The following is a 10881-nucleotide window of genomic DNA, read 5'->3' on the forward strand; positions in this document are numbered from 1 at the left end:
TCACGTGCTTCTCTTTCCGACTCCCCCGGGACCATCCAGCGGGAAGCGGTTGCAACCCCACTCGCCGTGTTGATGTTTCCTTCGTTCAAGGACGGGCGATTGCCGCAGCAGGCGGTTCGGCAGCTCCGGCCCTCCCTCACCCCTGCGGCACCCTCCCTGCCCCGTGACGCTGGTGAAGGGAGCGAACCCCGGAGCGGGAAAATGAAGGTTATCCTTGGGAAAAATAAATGATTAAGTTTAATGGTCGTGTTGCTGGTTTGATGGCTATCTCATCCCACGGGGTGTTTACATCCCCCCCCCGGCCTCGGCGCAGAATTGGGGCAGGAAGGGGCGACGCGGGCGCGGGAGCTGCTCCACCCCTCGCCCTATTTACACCAAATAAACCTCCTGTGCCAGCGGGCTGGCACTCACCTTAAAAGTCAGGGCAGGTGACGGGGACAGAGGGGACCTGGCAGCGGGGTGCACCGGAGCCTGGGCACATGCTGCAGGTGGGGCTCAGCCTGCCCCGCTCCCCCGGGGGGGCGGCCGGTGGCTTCCCCATGGCCGAGCCGGCCGAGGGCGATAACGCGGGCACCGGGCAAGGTGAGTGAGCTGCAGTCGGGGACAGCCGCGCATCTCGCGCTGGCGAAGATGCAGGAGGCTCGCGCTGATGCTGCTGGTGCCGGGGCCACATCCAGCGCAGGAGAGGGGCTGGAGCAGATCCATGTTTCCTTCACCAACATCCCCGCTGTATCCCAGGGCGGGCAGAGCTGGAGTCACCAGCCAGCACCCTGGGTCGGGGCACTGGCGACCGGGTGGGCTTGGGTTGGTGCTCCACAGTACTTTGGGCAGGGCAGCACCCTTGTGATGTGGCTGGCTGCGAGGAAAAGGTGAACGTGGGGACCACGGTGGTGCAAACAGCCCCGCTTCAACCCCAACGTTCGTTTTAGCCTGGTTTCTACGGCTAGAAGCCTGCCTGGCTGTACTCGGGGTCTGTCTGTCTTCCAAGCAGGGAGTCAGGCTGAGCAGCAACCGGTTAAAACTGCTGCCCTTTCCCTGAACCAGAACTGAACCTGATCTGCTGGTTTTGCTGATCTTGAGCCGGGGCCAAACTGAACTGGAGAGCAGGAGCCAGAGCCGGACCCAGCCTGGGAGCAGCCCGGGTGCCCAGACCCCCTCGACGTGCCCCCACGTGCTGCCACGCACGCAGTACACGGGGCCGGGACCGTGCTGTCCCCCCGTATCCCCTTGGGGCCAGAGCAGAGAGGTTTGGCTCAGTGCAAATCCATCCTAGACTCCCCAACCCAACTGAGCACATCCAAGATAAATACATCAGAAAAATAACGTGTGCGCTAATCAACTTTACCCTTGCTAATTAATCACCGCCTAGCAGAACTCACCCACGCAGAGACAACTCCCGTCTCCCTGTACAGGGTTTGGAGCTGAGCTCTCTTGCAACCACAGGGAAAATGCCGCTCACTTCTCTCTAGGAGGAGCTCAAACTCTGCTCTTCCCAGAACCGGGCTGGCGGCTGCCACAGCCCTGCCACCATCCTGTGTGCGGGAGCCTTCCCCGAGGGTCCCCCGGGGACCTTCTTTCTCCAAGGGGCTTCCCAAATGCTCGCCAACCCCTGCGTGTGGTCCCCTGGATGGGGTCCCTCCAGGTGCATGGAGGCATGTGAGAAATGGGAACCCCTTAGCACCCTGCAGACCATCCCTGCACCCTCGGCGAGCCCCTCTCACTGCAGCATCTTCTCCTTGCGCCTTCCCTCTGGCACCCGAGTGGCCGGAGAGGTCGGGAGACTTTTGCAGGAGACTTTGGCAGGAGGCAGTAAGAGGGAGGGCAAACACCTGAGGCCGGCTTTGCCTGCTCCGTCTGGGCTCGTAGCAGTCTGGTCCTGGGCTGCCAGACCCGGACAGGATATTGCCTCCCGCCCCGCTCTGTCCTTGGGAGGGGACACGATGTAAATGGTCCCTCTTGGCCTCAGCATCACTTGGGCCCCCACTGTCCATGAGGTCCCTCCTCACCCCTGAGCTGGGCTGAGCATAACCAAGGTGCAGAGTAGGTAAGGAGACCTCTCTGTTTGCCAGCTTTTGGGGCTAAGCAGACAAAATATGAGTTACAGTGGAGATACAACATGGAGGGAGCTTGAGGTATCTCCCGTAGCTTTGGCCATGCTGGGTGCGTCACAGAGGTTATCTCGGCAGAGATAACCAAGCTGCTCGTTATCCTTGGTGGTGTAACGCTGCTGTCCCATGGTCATTCCCGGGGGACAGGGATTGTGTCCCTGCTCTCTGCACCTCCCTCTCGGCAGGTCACAGGCTGGGAAGTCAGGAGCTTTTTGAGGGGTGCAAAGCCCCTCATGGTGTGGAGAAGCAGCCCTGACATCCAGCTAGTACCTGGCCGCAGGCTTCCCCCAGCCCCTGGACAGCGGTTTCACCAGGGGCCTGAGCCGATGGGAGCTGGCGAGGGCAAAGCGAGCAGCTCCAGCCAGGCAAAGCCTTCTGAAAACCTTCCCTTTGCAGGGGGGAGAATAACTATTGAAATACAAGACATTGCTGTAAGACTTCAAAGCGCCGTCAGCCAGGGCGAAACGCTGTCAGCTGGGCCAGTGAAGCGTGTTGAATAAAAGGTCTTTGTCCTACAGAGATGTTTGGCTCATCTCCAGTCACCATTGTGATCACATCCGAGGCTGACACCTGGGACATCGACGCCTCCTCTTGTCTGGGCTGTGGACAGTTCGTGGATTGGGACAGGATGCCAGACCCGGAGCAACAGGCGCATATCCCCCGAGACATCCTCAGCAAGCCCCCGAAGGAGCTGAAGAAGCTGGCAAGAGAAGGTTACTGGGCAGCGAGCCGCGCTCTGAGAGCTCAGGTCTACCACCAGCTCATCCAGAAGGTCGCCTGCCGGCTCGTCACCCCAGATGCTCTCGTCTACAGGGATGTGACGAGTCGGCTCTTTGGGAAGCTGAGTGTGAGCTCCCACCCTTTGCCCGAGTTCCTGGAAGGATGCTCCATGCCCACGTACTGCCTCAACCTGGAAGGGGTCACCGCCTTGAAGAAGATTCTCATCTGTGTTGGCAACCTTTTCCCTGACATAACCTACAGCCCGATCCTCCCCTCGCTGGTGGCTCTGCTGCTGCACTACAGCGAAGATGAAGCTCAGTGCTTCGAGAACATCGCTCGCCTCATTGCCAGCAACGCTCCCCACACCAGCTACATTGACCAGTCCTTCCTGGCCCACCAGGCCTCCTGCATGACTTTTGGGGATCTGGCCAACAAGCACTGCCCAGCAGCTCACAAACTTATAGCCAGCACCTCTGAGAACGTCTTTGAGGTCTACTCCGAATGGTTATCGTGGCTCTTTCACGACCTCCCCTTCAATTACGCCATCCGCGTCTTTGATGTCTACCTGCTGGAGGGGCAGAAGGTCCTCTACCGCATTGCTCTGGCCTTGCTGAAGCAGTACAGGCTCTCGGTGACCTCCGCTGAGCTGGAGGGGACCGACATCAAGGCAGACCTGCAGGCGTTCGTGCAGAACATTGCTGAGCACGTGACTGTCGACAAACTCCTAGAGAGAGCCTTTGGCATCCGGCTGTTCTCCCGCAAGGAAATCTGGCTTCTCCAGATGGCCAACAGGAAGGCGTTAATGGAAAGGGGCATAACCATGGTGCAGAGCAGGTAAGGAGACCTCTCTGTTTGCCAGCTTTTGGGGCTAAGCAGACAAAATATGAGTTACAGTGGAGATACAACATGGAGGGAGCTTGAGGTATCTCCCGTAGCTTTGGCCACGCTGGGTGCCTCACAGCCCTCTCGTGGGGAACCCTGTTAGGAGGCACCGTACAGTTAGAGCCAGCAATGTTAACAGAAAGCTCACGATGCAAAAAGCATGACAAAACCTGATGCGTGGGGGCTGCACCCCTAAAAGCAGTTGGGCACCCCAGCTTGGCAGTAACGGAAGTCCTCCCTCACCCAGGCAGTCGTTCCACCTGGCCGTGGACATGCAGAACTTCAGCTCCAGCATTGTAACGGCTCAGGAGATGCGCATCGTCTGGTCCTGGATCCCTGAGCGCTTCTCCCTCTTCCCCCCGCTGCTGCTTTTCTCCACCTCAGAAGATGGGTGCAGCCTGCAGAGGTAAAGCGTCATCTGCCCGTCGGATGAGGTTGGGTCAGATGGGCCAGGCGTAAAACTGAGTGGAGGTTGGTGGTATAGAAAGGAGCAACATGTAGTGTCCACGGGGTACATCTGAGGTCTCCTGGGCTCGATTCAAGATCTTGAGCATGGTCTGGGCCAGCGCTGGCTGTAGGGCAGAGGGCTGAAGCTCAGTCAGATGGCAATCAGCAACTCGGCACTGCACGGGGAACACTGAGCCCTGCGGATGTGCTGTGCAGGGGGACGTCCCCTGTGCCACGCCGTGCCAGGCATGATACAATCGGCCAGGTCCAGCCAGCGTGCCATCTCCAGGGCTCCGCTTGCCTCCCAGTGGCACGGCGCACAGGGCGGCTGCTGGACGCTGCAGTCAGTGCTGCGGCTCAAAACTGAGCTGGAAAACAAGTTTGCCATTGACTTCTCAAGCTGTGAAGTGGCAAAAACCTTCCAGTGGGCTAAGGCTGCCTTTGCATGAATGTTTTCAGGCAGGAAACCCAAACCTGCTCCTCTGTAGGAGCACGTTAAGCTGAGAGGTTGCACTCGCAGAGCAGGCAGAGCTCAGGGCAGGGGCAGCATGTGGGTACATCCTGCGATGGGGAAGACATCAAAACGCAAGTTAAGAGAGCCCAAGTGTCATGGCCAATGCCCAAAATTGCAATAGAAAGACCAGTGGCGGCACTGGAGTCAACCCAGGGCCCAGTGACACCCACTGCCACAGCCATGGAGCGAAGGGTGCGGTGGGAAGCAGGGACACCCCCGCCACGCTCAGTGCCGGGGCGTTTCTCTACTGAGATGCAGCTCACTGCCGACCGGGAAGGGGTGCCGGGAGTCCAGGGACTGGATGCTGCCCACGCCGTCCCAGTTCTCAGGGCGATGTTTAAAGGTGGGGTGCGGTGGTAGTGCCTCCGTTAGCACCACGAGCGTGCTCCCCCAGCCCGTGAGAGGCGAGCAGGCGCCCCATGGCAGAGTGGTGCAGCCCCATCCCAGGAAGCACAGCCCTGCACCTTTCCAAGGCAGCAACAGGGTGCAGAGTCCAGATTACGAAACACATCCAGATTAAAAGCAATCTCATTTGGTAAACTCCCCCCATGAAGCATCTCCCCCACCCTGGTGCCTGAGGGTAGGGTGGGAGGATTTAGTGTTTGGATTTATCTGAGCTATTACCTGCTTCACCAAGCAAAAATGATGACTTGAGAAGTCCCATAAGCCAACTCCCTCCGTTCCTGCACAAACACTGAAGCTGCTCGAGCTACATGAGCTGCTGTCCTTCCACGAGCTCCCTCGGGCACAGCAATAGGCTGAGAAGAGCAGCCGCCACTCTCCACTCGCCTTTACAGCCTCGTGCTTGCCGCACACCCGGGCTCTCTGCGTGGCATGCTGCTCCTGGGTCTCAGACCCCCACCAACCCAGTCTCCTTGTTCATCTCTGCAGGTTTTACGCATGCTGTGAAGGCTACGAACCGACGGTGCTGCTCATAAAAACAACAGAGGGGGAGGTAAGTATTTCCCAAGCAGAGAAGTGGGCTACACTGGTGCCGATGTGGGGAAGGGGACAGGGTGGTTGACCCCACCGGCACTTCTTGGAGCAGCCATGGGGCTGCGTGGTCCCTCTCCTGCCCTGCCCCGGGGTCTGTCCCAGCTCCCAGGAGAGAACAAACTGCACCCCCCAGCACCAAGAGCCACCTTAGACACAGGCTGGTCTAAAGGGTGCTGCGGGGGGGAAACAGAGGAGGAGTGAGTGAGATGGAGAGAGGCCATGAGTGATACTCTTTTATTGCGAATACAGACTAAATCATGAAGTCCTTGCTAAGCAGACTTTCCTGAAGTCAGCAGATGCTTTGCCTGAGCCAGGACTTGCTTTCAATGCATTAAATGCACGGATCTCTCTCTGATTGCAAGAGCAGCCACACAAGGGAAATGGAGGAGAAATAAGGACAGCTTCTACATTATTTGAAAGTTGTGAAATAAGTGCAGAAAAACCCTGAGCCAAGCCTCTTCCCAGGGACTCTGAGAGTGGCTCATAAACCCGTATTTTCTCTCTCCACTGTTCATCAAACAGCGGAGGCAAGTTCTGTAAATTGTTCAGGCGTCCCAAAGATTTATTGACCTACCAGTCCTGATTTCCCAAGCCTGACACTTCAGCGTGGTGCGGAGATAAACACCCCGCCACCCCCTAGGGCCTTGTGCAGACAAGAGAAGGTGACTTATAAAACCTTGTTTCCTACACGTTTTAGCTCATTTTATTCCTTAGCTAGTGCCAAGGACAGGCACAAGTTCCCACCTCTCGGTAGGTCTCCTCCAGCTGTGGTCAAATCAAGGACGTCCACACCAGGATCAGCCTGACTGCAGGTGGAAGAACCCCCGGGACTGGTTAAAAGCCTTGTAGGTAAAAAAAATGTGGTACCGGAGTCTTTGCCATTTTAAAACACATTTTCTCTAAAGACTCATAAAATAGGCGACCACCTTGCCACCGTCCAGGGGCCAGCTGAGGACAAGGGACTCCCAGACCACCGTCCACAGCATGTTGCAATACTGTTCATATAACGCTTTGAGCCACACAGTTATTCCTTTCCATTGCTGGGAGCTGGATTGGGCTCAGGGGTAGGAGGCACAGCTCATGCTCCCAAGCCCAGGCCAGGGAACGCACCAGCACAGCCAAACCGACCCTGCTCAATCAACCGGCACACAGCTCACTGCAATCGCCTCTGCTGCACAAAAGCAACCCCCCCAATCTCCCAGAGCTCCCCCTTACACACTGAAGCTGAGCGGACTCACGTCCAGAGCACCAGTGACTTCTCAGTGCAGGATTTAGCTGTGATAGCAGAATTTGTCTCTCCGATTCCCCCAGGGACCTCGCAGAGCCCTTGCCCTCCTGAATGCACGTGCGATGGCCGGTGTTTCTGGGGCTTGCTCTGGTCCCAGCCGTCTCCCCCACTGACTCCCCGCAGCACTGACGGCTCCCTGTGCTCTCTCCCGAAGGTGTGCGGGGCGTTTCTCTCCTCCGACTGGAGTGAAAGGAAAAAGAATGGGGCGACATCGGGCTTTTTTGGGACAGGGGAGTGTTTTGTGTTCACTGTAAGTCACATTTTATTTCCGGGTTTACGCTTATGGGTTTGTCTGTTAATTACTTTTTCCTTTACCCTTCTGACAACTCAGAGCATGGTGGCACCGAGCTGCTTCCTTACCACAGTCCGACCGCTGCCCCTTAGCTCTGGCAGGAGGCAGCAGCACAGAAATTGCTGTGCTGGATCAGAGCAAATGCAGAACGAACTCCTGCCTTGGGTGAGCCGGCCTGCCCCGAGCCCTCGAGGCAACGTGCAGCAACCCCGGGTGGGTCTTGGAGCATCCTCCCGGGATGACAGCAGGGCTGCATGCACAGCAGGGCGGGTTTCTGCCCTGTTTGCTCAGGGCAGCTCCTGGATGGAGCATTCCCAAATCAGCCCCGGCGTCCCTGGAGAGGGAGCAACCTGAGTTGGTCCAAGAGATCCCGGGGGCAAAGTCCAGCATCCATCCGCTATCCCACTGGCATCCATCCAGCATCCACCCGGCAATGTGGGCAGTGCAGGTTTGCCCATCTCCGGCAGCGCCTGGCAAAGACAAAACCAAATGCTCAGCCACAGCCACCTCCAAAGCAGCCCTGGCACTGCCAGGATGCCTTGTCCCCTCCCTGCCGCAGGTCCGGACCTGGCACGCAGCATTTGGTCCCCAACCTGCCTGGCCAGGCAGCAACATCTTCCCCCAGCAATGGAGAGATGCCCTGAAGGACAGGGCTCACCACGTTTCTCCTGCTTTCCAGGTGAAGCCCGAGACAGAGAGGTACGAGTGGGTGTTCATCAAGAAGCCGGAGCTGGCCAAAGCTGTGCCACGCTCACGCCAGCGGTCACCTTCTCCCTCTCCCGCATCCCTCCTCAGCTCCTCCCCGGACGACCGCAGCACCAGCTCGAACCATCTCACCGTGCCCACGCCACAGAGGAAAGGCCGTCTCTCCCCGTTTCTGGCCATCAGGCATTTCCTTCTGCCTTCCAAAACAGCCTCCATGTTCATGTCCGGGTCACGGGAAGGGATCATTATCGGTAATTAACGAATGGTGGGCACCCACCCACCAACACACTGCTGCTTTGGCTGAGAAGGGCTCTATTCCAGATTAAAATCTGAGCTGCCTGTAGAGGCAAAGACCTCCTGGTTTAGGATATGAACTTAAAGTCAGGGGAGATGAAGTCATTCCCCTCTTCCTCAAAGTAGCAGGAGAGTGCAAAGCTGCACAAGGGCAAGGATGCTCCTTCTGCCCCAGAGCTCTCTGCCAGCCGAGGGGGAGAACCGTAGCCCAAACCTCCTGGTGAGGTCTGCACCCTTGGGGCTGGCGTGTCCTTTCCCAGCCCTTTGCTCCGCTTTGTGTGGGATGTGGGGATCAGCCCGAGGAAGGGCCGGGCACGGTCACCCAGAGCAGACGTCTGCCGTCTGCTGGGTCAGGCTTGGGCATGGGGGTTGAATCTTTGTACCCCACCACCGCCGGAGTGGGTTTGGCAGAGGACCGCAGCAAGTCAGAAATGCCTGCAGCACAGCCTCTGCCTCCCTTTCAGCACTCAGGAGCAGGATCAGGGCAAGCCTGGCTGTGGGGATGCAAGGAGCTTTCCTTGTTCTCCAGCTCTCCAAGCAGTTTAATAATTCAGCTTGTGCTACCAGGGCAACCTCTCGCACTGGCTGCCGTGTGCCAGCTGCCCTGCAGATAGCTCTCCGGGAGCTCTGCCTCCACGCTGACATCCCGATTAGAAGGCAGCTCAGGGCATCCCCAGCCCAGCTCTGCGCTGTGGCCAAAGGACAGAAAGCTGAGATGGGCGCAGTCCTGAGAGACCTCGTCGGCTGGGCCAGCGTCCCTGCTTGAGCAGCGATGGGGGGACAGCACATCTTGACCATCTTGCTTTTGCTTTTGCAGGTGGAGGGGGAGGCCAAGCTCTCTCCCTTGACAACAACCTGCTCTGGGGGCACACGGAGCACTGCGAGACCTTCGACAACCCTCCGCTCTGCCAGGAGAACTTCAAGGTGCAGCTCTTGGAAGTGTGGGGCTTTCAAAATGCCTAAGTCCCGTGGGGGACAGCCCCTCACCGCGCCGTCCACAGAGATGGGGACCCCTCGCCGCGCTGGCCGCCACCCCAGCCCGCCTGCTGCGGTCTCTGCTGGCAGCGCCACTCACCACCCTCCCCTCCACGGTCAGCCGTCATGGTGGTGTGGAGAGAGGGCAATGCGGAATGGGACTGTGGGTGCTGCCTTTGGGGACGTTTGAGATCCTCTCCCACAGTTTAGACCCAGCCCGCTCCACCCAGTCTGTCCCAGTTTAGGATGCTGGAGGGAAGGTGAGCCAGTCAGGTGTTTCTCACACCTCCCTGGCCTGTTTGCGGCTTGCGGCTCAACAGCAAAGCAGTGGTACCGCAGCACAGGTAGATTTTATAGGAATTTTGAGCCTAGGCAAAACCCAACACCGAGGTACAAAGCTCACCAGAAACACTCTCAGACCCGCTTCCCTGTGGTCCCTTGCCCAGCACCACCCTTCAAGCCATACGCAGAATTTTGTAGTCTCTGCGGGTTACCAGGACTCCCCCGGGATCACGCACTGATCACGATCCAACACAAATTGGGACTCTTTTTGTCCATCTTGAAACTGCTGATCAGTGATTAGCAAAGTCCTACCTGGTGTTTATACACCGGCAGCCAACAAGAACCCCCCAGCTGTGTACCTGCCTTGTCATTTTTGTATTAAACTGAAGATCTATATTCACCACAAAGGGCTGATGTAAGACTGCGAGCAGTGAATACATATGAGCCTTAACCAACGTGTCCCAACTACCTGGGGTCAGGACAACGGCAGACATGCCATTTTAAAACATGAAATGTGAGCGTGTACGTGTAGCTCGGTCAGACAAGGCAACCCTTGTGGGAGGATTGTAGGCCATAGAGATATCATTCTGGCTGCAGGATGAGAACGTCTCCCATGTCCAAATATGCTTCCCACTTGCGGTTTTATCTTTCATATATTCCACTTCTCGAGCTATTCAGAGCAGGAGCTATCGCTGCCTCGGTGCCTGCTTCCAGCGATGGCAGGAGGACGTGGGCAGGAGGAGGCGATGGCAGCAAGCTCACACAGTACCAGTCGTGCGGCAGACCTAGGAATTGCTTCAAATGGTATCAGGGTAAGAGGCACAGCCCTCCGTGCCCCCGTGCCTGGCCTTTGCCTGCAGAGCTCAAATGAAAGAACACCGCAGAATTACTCTTTCCCTTCAATTAAAAAGCTCTGCTAGAGTGGCCTCAGTATTTCTTTCTTTCCGTGATCATGTACTGGACTCTCTGTCCGGCTGAAAGTTTCCCATGGGAGTCCCTCTCCCTTCCCAAGAGGCTGTTTCTCTCCCCCCAGAGATGTACAGGATGCACAAGATGCCTGGAAATGCAAAGCCCTTCATTAGCAACCCGGCCTGACCTCCTCTCAGCGGTCTTCAGAGCAGTTCCTTGTAAAGGGGAAGCAGGCCTTTAATGTATTAAAATACCAGGTGGTGGGGCTGTATCGTGCAGGCCGTGGATGTCTCTGATGCGGTGGCAGAGCCTGTGAGTCCCTCTGAGGCTGTACACGCTGTGCACCTCCGCCGCCCGCCGATTAGAGCCGTAAATCACAATGGATGTCAGTGCGCTTACTGCATTCACTGCCTGTAATCTGATGAGTGCCTTTGCTGTTTCTGAAAGGGACGCTACAGTCCTTTCTTCT

At 57.4% G+C, this 10881-nt stretch overlaps 1 protein-coding gene across 1 annotated transcript; it reads left to right on the forward strand.

Annotated features, from left to right (window-relative positions):
• The first annotated feature begins 479 nt into the window (after nt 1-479).
• On the forward strand, nt 480-9209 carry LOC142091168 (TBC1 domain family member 24-like). The gene is made up of 7 exons (XM_075170106.1): nt 480-582; nt 2627-3662; nt 3958-4116; nt 5563-5626; nt 7110-7205; nt 7927-8203; nt 9064-9209. Exons 1-7 carry the CDS (start codon nt 480-482, stop codon nt 9207-9209), a joined length of 1881 nt encoding a protein of 626 aa, XP_075026207.1.
• The last annotated feature ends 1672 nt before the right edge of the window (nt 9210-10881 follow it).

This window comes from Calonectris borealis, chromosome 20 (genome assembly GCF_964195595.1).
Source record: "Calonectris borealis chromosome 20, bCalBor7.hap1.2, whole genome shotgun sequence".
Classification (NCBI taxonomy): Eukaryota; Metazoa; Chordata; class Aves; order Procellariiformes; family Procellariidae; genus Calonectris; species Calonectris borealis.